The 19,171-nt window shown below is 40.1% G+C and overlaps 4 protein-coding genes and 3 non-coding genes across 12 annotated transcripts; all 7 read right to left on the reverse strand.

Moving 5' to 3' along the window:
- Window positions 1-232: 232 nt before the first annotated feature.
- Window positions 233-9,358, reverse strand: cntnap2b (contactin associated protein 2b). Of its 3 annotated transcripts, none has more exons than XM_088397368.1 (25): window positions 9,230-9,358; window positions 8,930-9,129; window positions 8,071-8,181; window positions 7,611-7,804; window positions 7,374-7,521; window positions 6,909-7,112; window positions 6,623-6,807; window positions 6,367-6,510; window positions 5,876-6,134; window positions 5,637-5,786; window positions 5,362-5,524; window positions 5,158-5,264; window positions 4,947-5,066; window positions 4,453-4,568; window positions 4,242-4,326; window positions 3,871-4,027; window positions 3,660-3,787; window positions 3,399-3,569; window positions 3,053-3,271; window positions 2,752-2,988; window positions 2,426-2,659; window positions 2,180-2,313; window positions 1,990-2,083; window positions 1,526-1,903; window positions 233-1,349 (listed from the first exon to the last, which is right to left on the reverse strand). In XM_088397368.1, the coding sequence occupies exons 2-25, from the start codon at window positions 9,006-9,008 to the stop codon at window positions 1,150-1,152; spliced, it is 4,017 nt and encodes a 1,338-aa protein (XP_088253494.1). In that variant the 5' UTR covers window positions 9,009-9,129; window positions 9,230-9,358; the 3' UTR covers window positions 233-1,149. The 3 variants fall into 3 exon arrangements, with proteins under 3 accessions (XP_088253494.1, XP_088253495.1, XP_088253496.1); XM_088397369.1 differs by having other exon boundaries at window positions 9,192-9,325; XM_088397370.1 differs by having other exon boundaries at window positions 1,526-1,600; window positions 1,676-1,903; window positions 8,930-9,286.
- Window positions 9,359-9,446: 88 nt separating this feature from the next.
- LOC148387680 (C-C chemokine receptor type 1-like) lies at window positions 9,447-13,003 on the reverse strand. The gene is made up of 2 exons (XM_088397379.1): window positions 12,549-13,003; window positions 9,447-11,606 (listed from the first exon to the last, which is right to left on the reverse strand). The coding sequence occupies exons 1-2, from the start codon at window positions 12,571-12,573 to the stop codon at window positions 10,522-10,524; spliced, it is 1,110 nt and encodes a 369-aa protein (XP_088253505.1). The 5' UTR covers window positions 12,574-13,003; the 3' UTR covers window positions 9,447-10,521.
- A 154-nt stretch (window positions 13,004-13,157) lies between these two features.
- LOC148387681 (C-C chemokine receptor type 3-like) lies at window positions 13,158-15,981 on the reverse strand. The gene is made up of 2 exons (XM_088397378.1): window positions 15,791-15,981; window positions 13,158-14,585 (listed from the first exon to the last, which is right to left on the reverse strand). Exons 1-2 carry the CDS (start codon window positions 15,804-15,806, stop codon window positions 13,492-13,494), a joined length of 1,110 nt encoding a protein of 369 aa, XP_088253504.1. The 5' UTR covers window positions 15,807-15,981; the 3' UTR covers window positions 13,158-13,491.
- Window positions 15,982-16,143: 162 nt separating this feature from the next.
- coa1 (cytochrome C oxidase assembly factor 1) lies at window positions 16,144-18,765 on the reverse strand. Of its 4 annotated transcripts, none has more exons than XM_088397384.1 (5): window positions 18,415-18,765; window positions 18,064-18,157; window positions 17,622-17,773; window positions 17,191-17,267; window positions 16,144-16,819 (listed from the first exon to the last, which is right to left on the reverse strand). In XM_088397384.1, the coding sequence occupies exons 1-5, from the start codon at window positions 18,424-18,426 to the stop codon at window positions 16,714-16,716; spliced, it is 441 nt and encodes a 146-aa protein (XP_088253510.1). In that variant the 5' UTR covers window positions 18,427-18,765; the 3' UTR covers window positions 16,144-16,713. The 4 variants fall into 4 exon arrangements, with proteins under 4 accessions (XP_088253510.1, XP_088253512.1, XP_088253511.1 ...); XM_088397386.1 differs by having other exon boundaries at window positions 18,366-18,765; XM_088397385.1 differs by having other exon boundaries at window positions 18,064-18,160; window positions 18,366-18,761.
- On the reverse strand, window positions 18,686-18,769 carry trnay-gua (transfer RNA tyrosine (anticodon GUA)). Its single transcript is given in 2 exon segments — window positions 18,686-18,721; window positions 18,733-18,769. It is a non-coding gene; the product is annotated as a tRNA-Tyr (tRNA).
- Window positions 18,770-18,865: 96 nt separating this feature from the next.
- trnay-gua (transfer RNA tyrosine (anticodon GUA)) lies at window positions 18,866-18,949 on the reverse strand. The gene is given in 2 exon segments: window positions 18,866-18,901; window positions 18,913-18,949. It is a non-coding gene; the product is annotated as a tRNA-Tyr (tRNA).
- Window positions 18,950-19,042: 93 nt separating this feature from the next.
- Window positions 19,043-19,126, reverse strand: trnay-gua (transfer RNA tyrosine (anticodon GUA)). Its single transcript is given in 2 exon segments — window positions 19,043-19,078; window positions 19,090-19,126. It is a non-coding gene; the product is annotated as a tRNA-Tyr (tRNA).
- Between the last annotated feature and the right edge of the window lie 45 nt (window positions 19,127-19,171).

The raw sequence follows: 19,171 nt of genomic DNA on the forward strand, positions 1-19,171 counted from the left end.
GACAATTCTTACTCTCCATACATATACAGGAATAGAACTTTACGTCTTTTGTTGTAATATAACTGATTTTAATATGGAAGCTGGTGTAACACTTAACAGATTTTTGTTGGTGGTGTGCCTCGAGATTTTTTCCAATGAAAAGGTGTGCCGTGAATGAGGTTGGGAAACACTGGTATAAGGTAATATGCATTGTGGGAGTTAAAAGTGCTGAGGAATAAAAGGACATGCTAAAAAGAATCAGGCAAAGTTTTTTTTCCATCAAACAAGAAGAAATGTCATGCCATTACATTGCAATGCAAAGAAATGGGATACAATCAAATGTCAGTGTATGAGTAAGCCATAGTTAATGAAAGCAACATTCTTAACCAGACATGAAAAGTAAAAGGGTTTTAAATGGAATTTACCTTTAAAAGTACAGTCCATTGGAATGCAGCTGTTCTCAATGGCTAAACTAATTTAACAAATTTAATTCACTAACCTTGAGTTTTACTACATTTTTCCTGTTATCATATTAAATTAAAGTGTTAATTAAGTGATAGGATTCGAGTGATCCCCGGACCTGGTTTTGGCAGCAAAAAAAAAAAGAAAAAAAAATCAGTGCAGTTTATTCATTTAAGAGACACTTGAAGTTGTGCAGGCACAAAGTAAATAAAAAGCATCACTTTTCTTTTATACATGCGTGCTAAGATTTCATTCTTACATATAAAATAAAACAGGATTATGACAAATGATCATAGCTAGTGATGTGCAGTAATATTAGTTGGCACAAAGCTGCAGCTTTCTGTACATGATTTCTGTCTCCGCTGCCATCTTTCCGTAATTGTTATTGCAAGAAGGCAAATAAATAAAATAGAACTTAAATATGAATAAATTAAGCTACACTTCTCATCATTCACATGTCCGTTTATACCATTCTGTGTCCCACAGTTGTCTTTTGATCATTAAAATAAACTGCCCACCATTCTCACACATGCTCTACCATCTGAATGTGCTGATGTCCCTTTGTCCATAAAGTGTTCATACAAACACCTTCAAACAAGCCGTCCGAGTTCCACTATTTCTCGCTATGCTTAAAACTACCATACAGTACATCCTACGGTCTTGAGTCTATTTTCTTGTGGTTGCTGAGTGGGTGGGTGGGTGGGGGGCTCAGATGAACCATTCCTTCTTGCTCTCGTCGATAGTTTCGGTGAAGGCGGGGTCGTTGACGATGATAGCCGCGTCGGCGCAGTCCGCTGACTCGGCACCCTTAGCCTCGTTGGTATGGTAGGAGCCTTTGTGTTGGAACATGTGGCGGATGACAAACACCATGATGCACAAAACGGCAAAGATGACCATGGCGATGATGCCTGGGAGCACAACAAATGGGAGAGAAAAGGTCATAACCCCCATGATGCAACTTGCCAAAATACACAGCTCTTCATAGTTTTGCTGTTCAGTGCGTCTATCTGCGACACAATGCAAATTTTGTGTTGCAAACTGCATTGTGAACCAGTTTTTTTTTTTTTAGCCTTTTAATATTTACCCCCAATGACTGCAGAGTTGCGATTGACACCATTACTGCTTGACGATTCCTCACTGAAAGGGAAAACTGCTCCGCCTGTGAGCAAAGTCAACACAGAAATGTTGAACCTGGCATTCTCCTCGTGTTTCATGCACAGGTATTTTACCCTACCGGTTTCGACGTGCCAGGGGTCATTTGCCGCCAAGGGGGAGATGGTCAGTGGGGAGGCTCCACAATTGGACGGAACCAGAATCCCGTGGGTACTGACGGGTGCCGCCTGGCCAGAGCGCAGGGCGGCTTTGAGTGGCGCCACACTGTTCAGTTGAACCCTTGACAGGCAGCCCACAAAGCCTGGCGTGTTGTAGCGCTCAATCAAGATGGGGTCAATTTGTCCTGTTTCTGCAAGCACAACACAAATGAGCCCCGTCAAAAAAAAAAAAAAAAAATTCGTAAGCAAACACCTTAAGATTGTCCTAAGCACTTACCAAAAACCTTTCCAAGAAACAAACTTTTGATCAAGTTGAATTCTGTATCCGAGGCCTCGGGTAATATGTGAGTGGACACTGGATAATGGTCAACCTGGAAAACATGCAAAGTAAACGGAGCAATGAAATGTGTGTTTGGCCAACAAAAAAAAAAAATATGGCAGCTATGTCGGTGTAGCTAAAAGCTCACCTGTAATCGTATCTCCCGAAAGTGTCTGCTTATGTTGACAGTGTGAGGCTGCCCGTTGGCCATGTTACGATGGTCAATATCGATAGTGAAAGGTTCGTTCAGCCCTCCTAATCTGTAGCGGATCTGGAGCGTTCCTGGAAAAACATGGATAAACCACTCATTGGTACAAAAGGATTGCAAAATTGCAACAGCATTTTAACAACAGCCCATGTTTGCGCATGCAGAGGATGGAACTCAGAAGCTCACCATTAACCCTGAGCACCACAGCCAGGTAGTCCTGTGTCCTGGAACTGACGTAGACCAGGATGCTTGGAGCACTGGAAGTGCTAAAGCTGAAACTAAGCTGCTCCTGAGTCAGGTTGGCCTCAACAGGAACAGCGACGTCCGAAAAGCTTTTTCCCTCCTGGACCACAAAGTAGGCTGCTTCTGGCTGGAAGTCGTAGCGCACCAGGGTTCCGGTTTCAAAGTAGGCGCCCACGTCTACCGCAGATCCAGGAAAGTTCAAGAAAGAGAAGGGGTTACTTCTTGATGTGATGTCACCTGCAGGACTCCAGTTAGTGTGTGGGCCCTACCCTCAGTACAGAAAGGTCCATCAAATGCCGTGAGCGAGCAGTCACAAGAGTATCTGTTGTACTGCTCCACGCACTTCCCTCCATTCTTGCAGTGCATCCCATAGCTGCTGCAGTGACCCTGGCAACCTGGATTCACCCCTGAAGTCACCTTAGCCTTTTCCTCCAAGTCATAGGTCAATCCGTTTATCGTCAGAGCTCGCATGCAGCCCAGGAATCCCCTCTGACCTCCTGAGGCACCTGGGAAGAGACCAAAAAAAATGAGATTTGACATGAACTTTTTCACACCTCAGCTCTTTCTTACCAAGGTAAAGGTCGCTGTAGAACTCCAGTTTTGTGTGCCCCTGCGGAGCTGTGAGTCTGATCTCTCGGTGCTGTCCATCAAGCTGCAGCACCGCCTCCTTGATGTTCTTCTCGGCCTCCACGCGATGCCACTGGCCGTCATTTAAAGGCACCGCAGAGTGCACAAGAATCTCCATTCGCTCACTGCCCACATCGAAGGAGAAAGACACCCAGGAGCCTCCTGAAACACCAGGAGGACATTATTCGTTCAGGTTACGCAATCTTCAACTTCAGACATTGGAGAGACAAGAAATTGGTTCTGCTGTTGAGTCTTTTCCAGTTGATCTGAACATATGACGATACTGTACCTCTTAGTTCAATGTGAAGGAAGTCCGATGTTCCAGAGTTGTCAAGGAAGACCCCATGGCTGGAGGAAGTCTTAAAGTAAAAGGAGATGTCAGTGCTGGTTTCTCCTCTGATGGAAGAGAAGTGGAGGAAGGAAGCTGGACTTGTGAAGGACGCGGCATTCCAGTATTTTCCTTTAAAGGCAGTAAGAGCAGACACAATGATTCTGTTGTGATTCGATTTCAAATAAACACATTTCATTCTCTGCTGAGTATGAAACTCACGGTCCCCCTGACATCTGAGCGCCCCCACTGTCAGCTTAGCCTCAGATCCAGCTCTGCCTGTATCACCAACCACAACCTGCCGGACTGGCAAGTGGTCCTTATACACCAACAGGCCCGCATCTTCTTTCCTGCCGACACAAACGCAACGCACAGACTCCAGATTACAAACCTAACTGGGAAAGAAAGACAAGAAAGATTGCCCACCACTCACCAGGAGCGCTGATCGGCGTCACAGTTGCAAAAGTGTTTGGGGTTGGTGCAGTTGTGCTCAATTCCACATGCACACTTCTGTATCCCTGGACCTGAACCTCCCCAATAGAAATGTCTCTCGTTGGCTCGTCCTAACCACCAGGTAAACGGTTCACTGCCTGTAAGTTAAAATAAATATTTCGTAACTAATATCAGATCATATTTTCATTTATAAAAGATACTGTACGTGTAGTGTCTTATTGCATTATTATCTATTGAGGATTCTGTAGAAAAGCAACAAAGTCTTTAAACTGATAATACATAGTTTGAAGCCCTTTGTATCACGTTCATTATACAGTATAATAATGTATGTTTTATTTCAAATTGATTCACCTGGAGTGTTGAGTAGTCGGGACATTCGGCAGGCATAGGCAAGATATTGTTCGCACTTTTCCGCTCTGCTGGTGACTGAAAACAACTAAAAGAAAATGCCCAAAAAAATTGCACCCTCGATTTTATATTCTCTTTAGCAGTTAATTGTAGTTTATTCACAAATTCCAAGAACTCCCCTTTGCCAAGCATAAATACTGTCACTATTGCGTACCTGCTGATCTGTTACATTGTAAGTGATCTGCAGTACTGCCTTCTCCTCCGGATTAGCAGTCATGACTGATGTCTGAGGTGCAAGGTTGTTCTTCACTACGGTCCAAACTTTTTCTTCTGTAAATCACCAATTCACACATTAGTCAGTGGACAGTAAACAGCAGATAAGGAAAGTTAGAAAGACCCAAAATATCCGAGCAAGTCCACCTCTGAATGCTCAAAAAAATGAAACATAAATAAATAAACAATATAAATAAATAATATAAAAATGATAGTATAATAAAAATATGAAAATGAAAGTTTCGGAGTGGCCAAGTCAAAGTTCAGACTCAAATGCCATTGTGAATTTTTGTATTTTGTCCCGTCAGAACAAATAAAATCCTAATTTAGAAACTGCACTTTGAATTTACATGTCCTGTCTTTTTCTTGATTCGGTATTAAAATTGCTTTTATTACATGAAACGATCAGAAGCGGACAACACATTTTTTGCTCACCTGTCATGTCACACATAACTCTGAAAGGCTCTATAGCACCACTGCCATCAGGGTCAATCCAGTAACTCCCAGTGCCTCTACCCTGGTGCTTATAGTCTTCACAGGACTGCTGGAACTTGGCTGCAAGGGAGACAAACAGCACAGAACTGATCAGCCCAAAAAATATTTTTTAAAAATATGATGACGTTATTGTGCTTTTGTGTGCTCGTACAGGTATGGCAAGTAGCCCCAGCGTATCCAGTGCCACTACAGTTGCAGCTGAATGTATCCCATGTTTGAGAACAACGGGATCCGTGCTCACAGTGGTTGGGGACACATCTAAAAGGCCACGACAGGCACGCGGGTGAGCAATGAAATAGACACGGCAGCCTCGAACTCATCCAAACAACGATTCTATTGGTCAACCGTTGTGTACCTGTCAATGATGGCGCACATATTCAGGCTGACATTTTCAAAGGTTCCAATGAGACCTTGTTCCACGGCCTTGAGGTCAGCTAGATGGTCATCGATGTGGATCAACTGCATGCAGCCCTGGAAGGGGCGCTGATGTGTGTGAGTGGTTGTATGTGGGAAGTAACCTTGAAAACAATAATGGGGTCAAAATTCACTACTTTCAATTTGTCCCAGTTTGACCTCAGTTCAGTAAAGTCAGTTGCAAATTCAACATCCAAAGCCATTTGGTCTCGTCACCTCCAAAGTAGTATGTTCCGCCCGTCATGATCTGTACTGGAATGGCGGTTCTGACTGTGGATGCCTCGTCTCCATCTACTGTTAGCATTGCATAGTTCTCCAAAGCATTCAGATGGACACTGTGCCACTGGCCATCATTCAGGCCGGAGCCTGAACACGACAAACACGCCTCATGTTTATAAACTCATTCGTAGAGAATTGCAACATGAACCTCCAATGACAAATGAGTAAAAGCTCACCTGATGAAATGTCAATATGCGTGTTCTTTTTTTGTGTCACGTTCATATATACGACAATCTTGCCCTCGGTCAGTCCCACCTCCACCCAGCCGTCAGCTAGCGCGGTGAACATCAGCAATCCATTTGGATTCCATGTCCTGAAAGACAGACTGACAGACAGTGTGTCACTGTCAGTCTGACCGGGCAGGAGCAGGAACGATGTGGAGTTGAAGAAGACAGGGAAGGTGTTGGACTCAGCACAGGAAAACGTTAAGTTGCGCTATGGTGGGGGAGAAGGGGAAGGTAGAAAAGAGAGACAAGAAAAGTAGTAAGAATGCAGTAACATAAAATCATTGTTACAAAACTATCACTGCTGACTCTATGTATGGAGTTTAGTTTTATTTTTGTTGCACACTAAATATACAGACTACACACATGCAGTCATGCACTGGAGTAGCACGCAGCTTTCCAAAACCCGAATGAGCACAGCTAAAAAGGGAGAATCGTCTTACAAAGCTGGATGTGTCCACTTTCCCCCTGCGGACCAAGTGCGTAATGTTGTCGCCATTGTAGGTAATCCCCTCCATGCAGCCCACAAAATTGTCTCGACCTCCCGAGCTTGACTTTGCTGATAGAGGTAGACCCCCGAAGCTAATCTGGAAGGAAAACAAATGCTATCGTTTCAATTCATAACATGCATTCATTCAAATGTGTCTGCTGCTACTTTGGGGGGAAATTGAGGGTGGACACAGCACAGTGGTGCTTTACCTCATAGTCGAGATCGAGATGAGCAAACTCTCCATTGGTCCTGAAGTGATGAACATGGTGATCCAAAGTAAAGTTGACATTCCTTCTGTATCGCTCGATGACAACTGAGTGCCAGTGGTCGTCGTCAAGTAAGCTCCCACTGGTCACCGATGTGTGGCCTTGGATAGAGCCGTACTGGTTACTGCCTGAGAGCAGAAGAATGTTGACGGTTAAACTTTGGCAGCTGGAAAGGAAAAGCTTAACAGGGGCAGCGCTGTTACGGTCCGCTTAATGTTAGGAAACCTACCAAGATTCATACTGAGCTGAAGTCTCGCCCTTCGAAGCTCCAGAGAAACATAGTCTCCTTGTTGTCCCTCCCCGTGGAGCAACACTCCATCTCGAGCTGTGGTTCTAAACTTCAGAGCAATGACATCCTTTAAAATCTTCATCTTTTTACTCCTAAAGCGGTAGGACAGGATTCCATGGCCATCAAAACCGATCACATCAGCCCCTAGAAGACATTATTGGGTTCATTATTGGGCCAACAGTAGGCAGTTGACTTTGGCTATCATAGTAAAAAAAAATATCGTATAAAGGAATGAGTCCCAAAGTCAGTACTTTTTTGGCATGAACTGATTTGGGTCGTCCGACTGGGCATATATAATTTCATCCCAAAGTGCATCTTTCCAAGTTGGTAGAAGAGTTGGCAACCCTAAACTAACCCTAACCCTATATCCCAATGAAGGGTGAACAATACTCAAATACTACTCACAGTATGAGCAGCCATAGAGTTCCAGACGGAGTCCGACGCGACCCTCCTTGCTCTTGTCCAATGGGACAAAGCGGACGTAACGGGCCAGAATGACGTGCTGCAGCTGATAACGAATCACTCCATCGCTGTTCACGTTGCCGTCAAAGTTCTGGATGTAGACAGAAACGGAACAACTTTTGGATTTGGTGGTCAAATTCAAAAGTACAGATGGCACAAAAGTTGAAGAATCTTCCTTACCCAGATGTTTCCATCCTGTAAATAAGGCCTCCAGTTTGTCTGCGTGTCACTATAAAGGAGCTGATATTTGCTGGTCCAGTCGGAGCTACTGTAGCGGCCCTGAGTTGCTATGGCAACAAGCTGTTTTCTGGCACCCAAATCGACCTGTAACCATCGGTAACGGTCTGAGTCCGAAGGCGACCAGCCTCCAGCCCCTGGTTTTGGAAGTATCACACAGATGGACAAGTTAAGAAATGGCACAGAAGAAATGGAAAAATGTAAACTGTTCAATGGCCATAATTTCCAAGAATAACACACACTTGAAAAATGATCTTTGTAGTGTTTAGCTACAAGTATGAATGTAATTTTTGCTCCACATTGGCAACTCTAAAGCAATATTCAGAGTGATACAATTAAATTATCTTGAACTACACAAGTTTAAATTCTAACGGATAAGGTCACAAAATTTCAATCTGCATACCTTGTTTCCGATTAAGCTTGGCATAACCAGCCCCATAATCTCGAGCATAAACGGATGAGCTGGTGAAGGAGCTATACGGAAGAGGTGTGGCCAAACTGTCCTCACACCTTCCTAAAAGGACACAAAAAAATTTCAATACCACTTTTTACAAATTGAGTGTTCATCCAATACAGTATTCTAAAACTTTGAAAGCCTCCATAGTTTGTTTGTCTCTTTGTCTTTTCATACAACAACAAGGTACATACACATACAGATACACACACACACACATACATATATATATACATATATATATATATATATATATATATATATATATATATATATATATATATATATATATATATACATATATACACACACTTATATATGTATATATATACACACACACACACACACGCACGCACACACACACGCCCTATGACAAAACCTACTGTCACGATCAGCACAATACAAGAATCGCCCATTTATGTGTGGGACAAAGCAAAAAAGCACATATGGCAAAACAGTAATTATAATAATGATAGTAATAATAATAACAACAGATCTATATTTATGTCATCTCTGATCTCTATTTACGTCATCTCTATTGTGATGTTCAGGGGTGAAGAAGTCCACAGATGGTGATTACCTGATTTACTGTATCTTTATCTTCGTCAATTCAGCAAATAGACGCGGAACTTGATCTTATAACGTTACGTAAGTGTACATATACGTTTAATGTTTGCCTGGTGAGTGCATGACGGAAAATTAGGTAGATAATCGTTTTCAGGCAGTTTAGCCCCAAATTCTTATCGTCACTTCATCGACTCCAAATTAGCTAGCTTTGCTACCAGTGTGTCTGTTTGCACCCACTTACGGTTAACTGGGGACGCAGCTCTGCAGGTGATGGTGATGCTACACAGGACTGGTAACAACAACTTGGTCACATGAGACATTTTTACAGGGAGACCCAAAAATCCAAACCCAACCGAGAGACAATGGAGCGAATCCCTGCGGGATGTTGCTGATTTCCAGCTCCTGCAGGGTCTTCCTTGCAGCCGAATACGTCGCTGTTATCTATCGATTAAAAAATAGAAGTCAAGTCACCTTGCTATGCGGCTTAAAATGCGTTCTTTTACCTCCTTTTTGAATAATTAAGGCGGGTGTGAGCGAGCACCTCGAAAAAGATGGTGTTTGGGAGCCTCGAACCCCAGGTGCATGATCACACAGCCAACTGCTAGATAAAGCAGCGGACCCCCCGTTTCATCGATACACTTGGTACGGTCCAGACGCTATGCAATTCAAAGGGCCCCAAAATATCAAAAGGAGGAGGTGAGGGGGAACAGAAGGGTCCTCTGTTTGCCCTGAGGGGATAACAAGCACGCATCATTAGCTTGATATAGAGTATTGGATTTGTTTATTTAACCAGATTCAGAATCAGACTTCAAATTTACCTAAGGACAGTTAGATGGCCCACAATAACATCAGCATTTTTTTTCTGTTCTCTGATTGGCTGGTCAGAAATAGCCAAACCTGACAAAACATGTCGGAATAATCTTCAAGCATTAATACATTCATTAATCAGTATCGCTAGTGAGCATAATGTATTCATGTTATTTGATAAAGATTCATTCTGAAGTGCTCCAGTTGATAAACAGTGCATGGTACAGTTGTGTCATGTTATTAATTGCAACATGGCGTGGTGATATTAAGGAGAGGAATTTATTTTTTCCCTGGTTTTTCATCCTTTTCAAGACTATATTTGGCAATTCAGTAAACCTTTTGTGTTTTGTGAGTTTTAACAAGGATATCACATGAGATGAAAAAACAAAAACAGGCCCCTTTGCTTGCTTGTGTGTGAGCTGTTGTGACATTGACAGTGGCACAGTAATACAGATTTGTAAAATAGTATATTTCCAAACTAAATAAAAACACAACATAAAGCCTCAGCCCTTTTTAATTTAATGCCTAATAGTTTACACATTATTCAAAAATGTTTTACAGTAACTTTTATTGGTGCGTTTGTTTTTTTGACGCACAGATTCCTTCAATATTATCCTTAAATTAATTTTGAGTACAATATCTACAAGTCACTTTTTTAAACTTACATCAAAACATTTTTGGGAATAAGAATGACACCCATCATTTCAACATATGACCATGACGAGTTCAAACTATTTCTCCATGTAAGTCCATGATTCACCAAATGATTGTGTTAGCTAATGAGAAACTGCCCCAGAGGTTTTAGTTATGAAGGGGGAAAAAAAACGTCAACAAAAGTTGTACTTTATCCAGAAAGTGCAGCATAACAAAGACTTCATCATCATCAACATACTAATTCAACATCATCAATAAAATATACTTTTTCATGGTAACAGTTTCATAATTTTGTTTTAACATTAACTTGTAACTTTAAATTTATGATTTCCCTCAAATTTCTAGTTACAGCATGTAGTTGAATGGGTTTGTCTAGTACTCATAATCAGAATGCGGTGTCTTCTGTGATGTGCTTCGTGTACTCTGGCTGCTGAGACTTAGGTGTCTCCTGAGACAAGGGATTTTCTTAGCAAGCAGCCTTTTAAAGTGGCTCTGAAATTTTTTACCCACAAATGTGTAAAAGACTGGACTGATACAACAATAAAGGTAGGCTACATTGCGGGTCACAAACAACGCATAGTCCAGCTTATCTGAGTAAGTGCAATCGACATCCGGACTGGAGCTTTGTATGGCTCGAAGCAGGATGACGATATTGTAGGGGGTCCAGCAGAGGAAGAAGGTAAAGATGATGATGAATATCAGCTTGATGGCACGACATTTGTCCCTCATTCGAGTGGACATGATGCGGACAGTGATGCTGATGTAGCAGTAGCTTACCATGAACAAAGGTAAGAGGAAGAACACCAGAAATTGTTGATAATATGTGACCAGACGCCACAATGCCATGGTGCTTTCAGAGTATCCTGACTCCTCACACACTAGCCCATTGGAATTACTCTTCCACACCTTTTGGAAAACCAGTTCTTTCACACTGGCTATAATACTGATGCACCAAACCACAACAGAAGAAATGAAAGCATAGCTCCTCTTTCTGCTCTTAGCAGCTGCCACCGCATGCACCACTGCAAGGTATCGGTCGAATGTCATAAGTGTGAGGAACAGGATGGAGCTGTAGAAACCGATGAAGTAGGCGCTGCTGACCAACTTGCATAAAATATCTCCAAAAATCCACTCAGACAGATGATAAGTTGCCCAAAATGGGAGACTGGTGGCAAACAGGATGTTGGAGAGAACCAGATTGAGTAAGAAAATGTTTGTCACTGAGTTGAGCTTCTCATACTTGTAAATGATGTAGAGGACGAGGCCATTACCAAGGTAACTCAGGAAGAAATTGACATAGCAGAAAGCCGGGTTGAATTTGGAGCCAAAATCATTGACATTTGACTTCCTGCAGAGTTTGACACTATCACTGACAACATCGTCTGGGTTGTAGGTCACATTCTCGAGAAGGTCCAAGATGTCCCACTCGTCAAACATGTCCATAGTTAGCGATTGTCCTGAGGCACAGAAATATTTTCAAAGTATATTAGTTTTTGTCCGCTTTTTGAGTTTTGTGTGTGAAAATGTATGCAAAACAAATGTAACCCTTTACCTCAAAAGACCATTGCAATATTACAAAGCCATTTAAATAATTAGACTACATCTGAGGCAAACTTAAGCAAATTTGTAACTGAAACAAACCATAAACCATTTTCGACATCAACAATCATTCTGAATATTTCAGTATTGATGCGGATTTCAAAATAATCCAGCATGTCTTGCGTGTATATTTCCGTTACTCACTCAAAAGAGAGAACAGAAACTGCTGACTGTTACAATAACAGTCTGGTGTGCAATACTACTCTTGACTTGTTCAGTAGTTTTTATTTTATTTGATTTTTTTTACAATAACAGTGAAAAGCCATGTTAATGATCACCTTTGCATTTACAAACTACAAATTACAAACTAGCTATATGTGCATGTATGTGTATATATATATATATACACATACATACACACACATATATATACACATATATACAGATAGATTGAATCAATCAAAAAGTTATTTTCTTAATCATCTTTTTTTGAGTTAGGTCTAATTAAATTATTTAGTAGTCACACGTACAGTATTGACTGTTAAGTTGCCCTTACGTTCGAGAAATAGAAAAGATCTAAGTGTAATTTATTATGAGGAAATATCATAGGGTCAATGTTTTTTCTCAATATCAATATTAATTCTTAGTGTATCCTCTAAGGAGAAATGGGCACAGAAGCATCAAGGAATATATCCTAACATTTCAACAGACAACATAAAACATTTGTTTCATTAAAAACAGTATTATGTGCAGAGTATGCTCTAAACTTTAGTTCCATAAAAACCAAAAGCAATAAAACAGTGACTATAAAAATAATAACATTGATAAATGAACTAGAAAAGTCACTCTCAATTACTCACCAGTTCTGTTTTCTTTATAAGGCATATTGGAGAGAGACCACTAAAGTCGCACTAAAGTCTACAAGTGCGGAAGAAGATTTTGAAAGTGGGAAGGCCCGGAACTCATAGAGGACGTGCACGCTGACGTACTGAGTACACAGGTACTCAGTGTGTGCAAGTGGAAAGTCACATTATACTCCTTATCAGTTGAAATGTATTTTAACTATATTCCAACAATGCAAACTTTCTTGAATTTGAATTGAACCCAAACACATCACAGGAAAAAAAATGAATCATGTGAAACATTTTATTTTCCATTGAGAACTTGTGTTTTTTTTTATTAAAGAGCAAATGATAAACAACCATTTAAAACAAACAATAGGGAAAGAAATAGAAAACTCAATGTGCTGGCTGTGTTACTGATACTGGCACCCTTTCCTGGAAGTAGCTGAAATTTGCAAACCGCAATTTCCTTTGAATCTCTGGTTCCGCTCAATATATACGACAAGCGGATAGCTCTGAGGGAAAGCAATACAATTGTGACATTTCTAACCGGGAAACGGAATGTTCTGTTGACACACAATGTACTAAAAAAATGCTGAATTAGTGAAAAAAATCAAAATAGTGAAATATATGTACAACAATTTGTATTAATTTTTATCAGAAACCAAGACAGTGAGTCTTCAAAACTTACATACACACACAAAACCAAAACCAGTGTCTAATTTTGCTTCATTAATGCCGTGTATACATGAGATTGTCCAGCTAAGGACAATTGAAATGAAAGCACTAAAATACAATGAAATGATTAACAAGGTATAAAAGTCATACAGAAATCATTTTGAATCATAAAAAAAAAAAAAAGAAATTCTATGAGTAACTACAACAGCAATTTTCCATTTTTTTCTGAAATGTTCATTGCTTATTGTTTCCATCAAATTTCTATTTACAGCATGTAGTTCCTCTAGTACTCATACTCAGAATGCGGTGTCTTCTGTGATGTGCTTCGGGTACTCTGGCTGCTGAAACTTATGTGTCTCCTGAGACACGGGATTTTCTTAGCAAGCAGCCTTTTAAAGTGGCTCTGAAACTTTTTACCCACAAATGTGTAAAAGACTGGACTGATACAACAATAAAGGTAGGCTACATTGCGGGTCACAAACAACGCATAATCCAGTTTGTCTGAGTCAGCGCAATCGACATCCGGATTGGAGCTCTGTATGGCTCGAAGCAGGATGACGACATTGTAGGGGGTCCAGCAAAGGAAGAAAGTAAAGATGATGATGAATATAAGCTTGATGGCACGACATTTCTCCTTCATTCGAGTGGACAGGATGCGGACAGTGATGCTGATGTAGCAGTAGATGACCATCAGCAAAGGGAGGAGGAAAAACAGCAGAAATTGTTGATAATAAGAGACCAGACGCCACAATGCCATGGTGCTTTCAGAGTATCCTGACTCCTCACACACCAGCCCGTTGAAAGGACTCTTCCACACGTTCTGGAAAATCAGTTCTTTCACACTGGCCATAACACTGATACACCAAACAACTGCAGAGGATATAAAAGCATAGCTTCTCTTTCTGCTTCTAGCAGCTGCTACTGCATGCACCACTGCAAGGTATCGGTCGAAAGTCATAAGTGTGAGGAACAGGATGGAGCTGTAGAAACCGATGAAGTAGGCGCTACTGACTAACTTGCATAAAATATTTCCAAAAATCCATTCAGACAGATGATAAGTTGCCCAAAATGGGAGACTGGTGGCAAACAGGATGTTGGAGAGAACCAGATTGAGCAGGAAAATGTTTGTCACCGTGTTGAGCTTCTCATACTTGTAAATGATGTAGAGGACGAGGCCATTACCAAGGTAACTCAGCAAGAAATTGACATAGCAGAAAGCCGGGTTAAATTTGGAGCCAAAATCATTGACGTTTGACTTCCTACAGAGTTTGACACTTTCGCTGACAACATAGCTTGGGTCATATGTCTCATTCATATTGAGGAGATCCATGAGGAGGGAATATTGGTCTTCAACCGTGTCCATGGTTGGCGATTGTCCTAAGGCGCAGAGATATTTGCAAAGTATATTAGACTGATAAACGTCACAACATTACTTGTTGAGCCACATAATGCACAAAGTGGTTAGACCACTGTTAAGCCCAATTTAAAATCATTGACGCAAACTTGAAACTGAAAGCAAGAATAAAAAACTTCTAAATACTATGTATATATAATTCTTAGATGACCAATCAGTCTTAATATTTCAGTTTTGGCCTTGATATGGAAACAATACAGCATATGTGTATTAGATTTGGTCTATTACTACTCACCCCAAAAGGGAGAACAGAAACTGCTGAGTGTTGCAGTAAAATGTCCTGACTTTCACAGATGCAGTGTGCAATACTATTATTCTCAAAAATGACTCATACTCAGAGGTTTAAAAAACACCATGTTCGTGATCAATTGCAGAGAGGTGTTATTTTATTCCATTTATTTACAGCAAACCTTGGCCAATGTCGTTCCCAGTAGTGCAAGAAACTTTAAATATACACAAAGTCACAAAACTATAATTATTTGTTTTAAATAAATGTCCTTATTTTATTCTAAGTGTAGCAATCAAAATGTCATATTTAAAAAGGAATACACATGGCCATTTTTGCTACCAAATTGTGATATTTTATTTTATGCATTTACTGTATTGGAACACAATTAAGTTAGGTTGCTTTGTGATTTTAGTAAGGTTGATGTTAGCGGATGTAGTTTTGATCAATTATATCACATGCATTATATCATATTTGTATAAATTATCAAGGCCTTGGCTACACAAATGAATTGCAAACTGAACGAAGATTCAGACGATCAAGTAAAAAGCCTTTTTCTTACTCATCGTTTTTTATTGCCTTTGAGTTTGTTGTTCCCTAAAAAACTGTTCTAGAAATGAAACAGCTGCAATTTTGATTTCTTTTCTTACATTTATTATACTCTGAGGAAATATCATGTAGTAAAAAAGAATCATAAATTGTAAAGAGTGCCGATTTGTCTTTTGCCTCAAAGTGTGTTGCTCAATATGAGTAATACTCTCTTAAAGAGGTAAACACACAATAACATCACAGAAATTATACCCTATGATCATATTTCTACAAACACACAACTAAAAAGATTTGATGCAATTTAAAACAGTATCATATGCCCTAAGTTTTAATCAGACTAACAATTGATTACAAAATTTCATATGGTATAAAAATTCACACTTAATTACTTACCAAAGCTGCTTTCCATATAAGGCTTAAAGGTCAGAGATCGCAAAGAAGCACACAAGTCAATTCTGACTGCAGATCGAGAATCTGAAAGTAGGGGTGCTGGCCTCCTTCCAGGAGATGTGCACACAGATGTCTTGTACGTGTGTGTAAACTGGTGGCTGGTGTGTGTGCGATAATGTTGACCAGTCAGCAATTATTCAAAGTGGGTGTGATGCAGGCTCTTTTATCACTTAGTCGCTGTTATTTATTTTGTACTTTAAATTGGATATCAAACCAACTAAATTATGAATGCAAGGCAAAAGAAACCAGGATGAAGGGTGCAACGATAGCAAAGAAAACAGAAATAAAATTCTACATTCAGTATGGGAAATACAATATTTAAGTGCAGTTACAGGAAATCCGTCTTCTCACTTGATAAAGTATGCATGAGCAATATCTCATACAAACTTTCACACAGGCAAAGCAGTAAGCAAAATTGTTCACACTTTTGCCAAAATTGTCACAGTTTTGTCACAAGCGTGATGAAGATATGATTCCCTGAGATTAAAATAATGATATTCTCTTTAACATAACACATAAATCACTGATTTCTCAGATTAATGGTTTAAACCTTCGAGCTGTGGTTTCTATATGTACTGTGCATGATTCAAAAAGTAGGAAGCTGTGGTAAGTGAGTCAGTTGAACATTGTTGGGGGCTTCAAAATCAGTTTCGAAATGATAAATAGAAGAACATTGTCCACTTTGTCTTGGAGACAAAATATTGACTTGAGGAAGTAAAAAGAATTCAAAATATCAAGTAAAACAAAAGAAGCCAGAGCTTGTTGTGAATTACTTACAAATGTGGTCTACCTGAAATCCCTAAATTGCTTTTTGTGCAACTAGTGTGGGGTTAATTCTACCTTGAAGTTGGGAAGAGTAGTTGCAATCAGTCGGTATCCTCAAGATTCCATTCTGATGCCACCAATGGAGGATTCATTAGGTCAATGGTCTCACCTTCTTTGAGTCTCAAAACTGCCAGCTTCACACTCCATCTACAGAAACGCAGTTTTGAAATATTTGCCAACGTTTAGCCCGTGAAGGGTATTGGGTTTTATAATTTTGACTCTATACGTATACTGCAACAGTAGAAATACAACATCATGACATCAAGTCCAAATTGGTATACAGTGATCCCTCGCTACTTCGCGGTTCGTTCATCGCAGCTTCTCTTTCCAAATCAAAAAAACATTTAAAAGTCAAAAAACTGTATTGCTGCTGGTCTAATATTCATTAAAAGTGCCGTTAAAGCAGCAGTAAACTTGTCTCCTGCTGCTTTAACGGCAATTTTCCAACTTTCTAATTAATTAGTGGGTCCTTTCTGGAGCATAAATTTATTTTGACTGAGGGAATAGAATGTACATACCTATTGGTGATTGGGTCTCTGATGGAAGATGTATATAAATAGCCCCCAGTTTTTGAGCCAGTAACAGGGATCTTTATCTGCAAAACCATAGAAGCTCTAATGAATACATACAGAGCTCAACACAAATTTATAATCCCTCAAATGGACTCAAATGGAAATTTGCTTCATCAGATCGTACTTAATGAAATGTTCAAAAGTAAGGGTGTCCGTATGTGCACTTTGATGATCGACTTTGTAATCGTATCATCAAATTTGCAGCTGTATGTTTTGGACATTGAGGTGAAAAGAGGGGCGGAGGTGTCAACTGATGGTGTGTTGGCACCGATGGTGGAGGAAGATGCCAGTAAAGGCATCAAGGATACACTCACTTATGTTGAGCATGCTATGTAAATCAAAAAAATTATTACCATGCGGCTTTCTAAACACAGTACCTGTGCTGTTTGGTGGTCTATTCGATTGTGCCTGTCAGTCAGGTGGATGTTGTGAATTTTTAATGGTGGAGCGCCCAAACTCTTCATGGCGACCGTACATGCTTCCAACTTCTGCAGAGGCAACTTGTGGTAGTCTGACTCAGCAAATTTCTCTAATATGATACAAAAATAAATCTGGTTTATCCTTTAAAACAAAATACTGTCACATTTTTACTACTTCCAAAAAACTGAAGTGACACCTTTGATTTCTTTCTTCCTTTTTATGTCGAGAGACTCAAAATAAATCAGTGAGCTTTCAATGAAAATTCTGCATCGATAAGTTTTTCATTTTAAAAAAAGAACAACAATTTCTTATCTGTATAGTTTAGTACAGTCAGTGTAAAAAAAAATAAAAACAATCAAAGGGAAAAACGTTAATGACCTAACACAGTTTTATACTCACTTTGCATCAGGTAGTACATGGTGCCAATTCCTCCTCCTGTCAGTAAGGTGGTGAATATTGTGAGCTGTTGCAGTTTATTGGTGGAAATCCTCATCTTCTGTGTAAATAAAAAATTAAATAAAAGGAAATACTGTTGTGACCAGAACCAGATACTGCAGATTTGCCCTTCGATACAGTTCGCCAGTCCCTCATTGGCACTATGACTGAGTGAGAAATGACATTAACGACTCGACTGTCAGTGATTAATTGACAAGCATTAAAATTAATCTAAAATCACAGTCATTTCTTAGAGATATCCTTACTTTGGCTTACTGATTCACAGCGCAACAAAATTTTATTTAGCATGTTCACCTCTTCATTCATCAGTATCACGCATTAAGGACGCCGTGGGACAAGCCTACGTTCCAAACTTCCGTATACGTCATTTTTGGTGCGCTCCATTATTGCTCCGCCATGTGCCTGTCGGGTTCTGGAAGGCGGGTACTATGTTAGATGGCAACACAACTGTACTGAGTTCATTTCTGGCCCCACATATAATTCTGTGAACCAAACAAAAGTCACTTTGATTTATCTTGCACTCAATTTCATTTATCTGGCATTGCGAGTCTGAGAAAAAAAGAACTCCTTCGAGCCGGATTTGAACCAGCGACCTAAGGATGTCAGCAAGCTCTACAGTCCTCCGCTCTACCAACTGAGCTATCGAAGGGTATATTGGGGTAACTCCACATGTACATACAAATGCAACAATCTCCCAAACTGGTGGGTTTTTGAATTGTTCAGTATGAAGTCTGAGAAAAAGAACTCCTTCGAGCCGGATTTGAACCAGCGACCTAAGGATGTCAACAACTTCTACAGTCCTCCGCTCTACCAACTGAGCTATCGAAGGATACATTTCAGTGAAGCTACATGAACACACAAATCCAACAAACTCCTAAACTGGTAGATCTTGCAATAGTTCAGTCTGAGAAAAAAAAATAACTCCTTCGAGCCGGATTTGAACCAGCGACCTAAGGATATCAACAAATTCTACAGTCCTCCGCTCTACCAACTGAGCTATCGAAGGATGCAAACTCTCCTAGATAACTAAATACAAACCTAGCTAACTACC

Source organism: Syngnathus floridae, chromosome 14 (genome assembly GCF_059516105.1).
Source record: "Syngnathus floridae isolate MCC-2025c chromosome 14, RoL_Sflo_1.0, whole genome shotgun sequence".
Classification (NCBI taxonomy): domain Eukaryota; kingdom Metazoa; phylum Chordata; class Actinopteri; order Syngnathiformes; family Syngnathidae; genus Syngnathus; species Syngnathus floridae.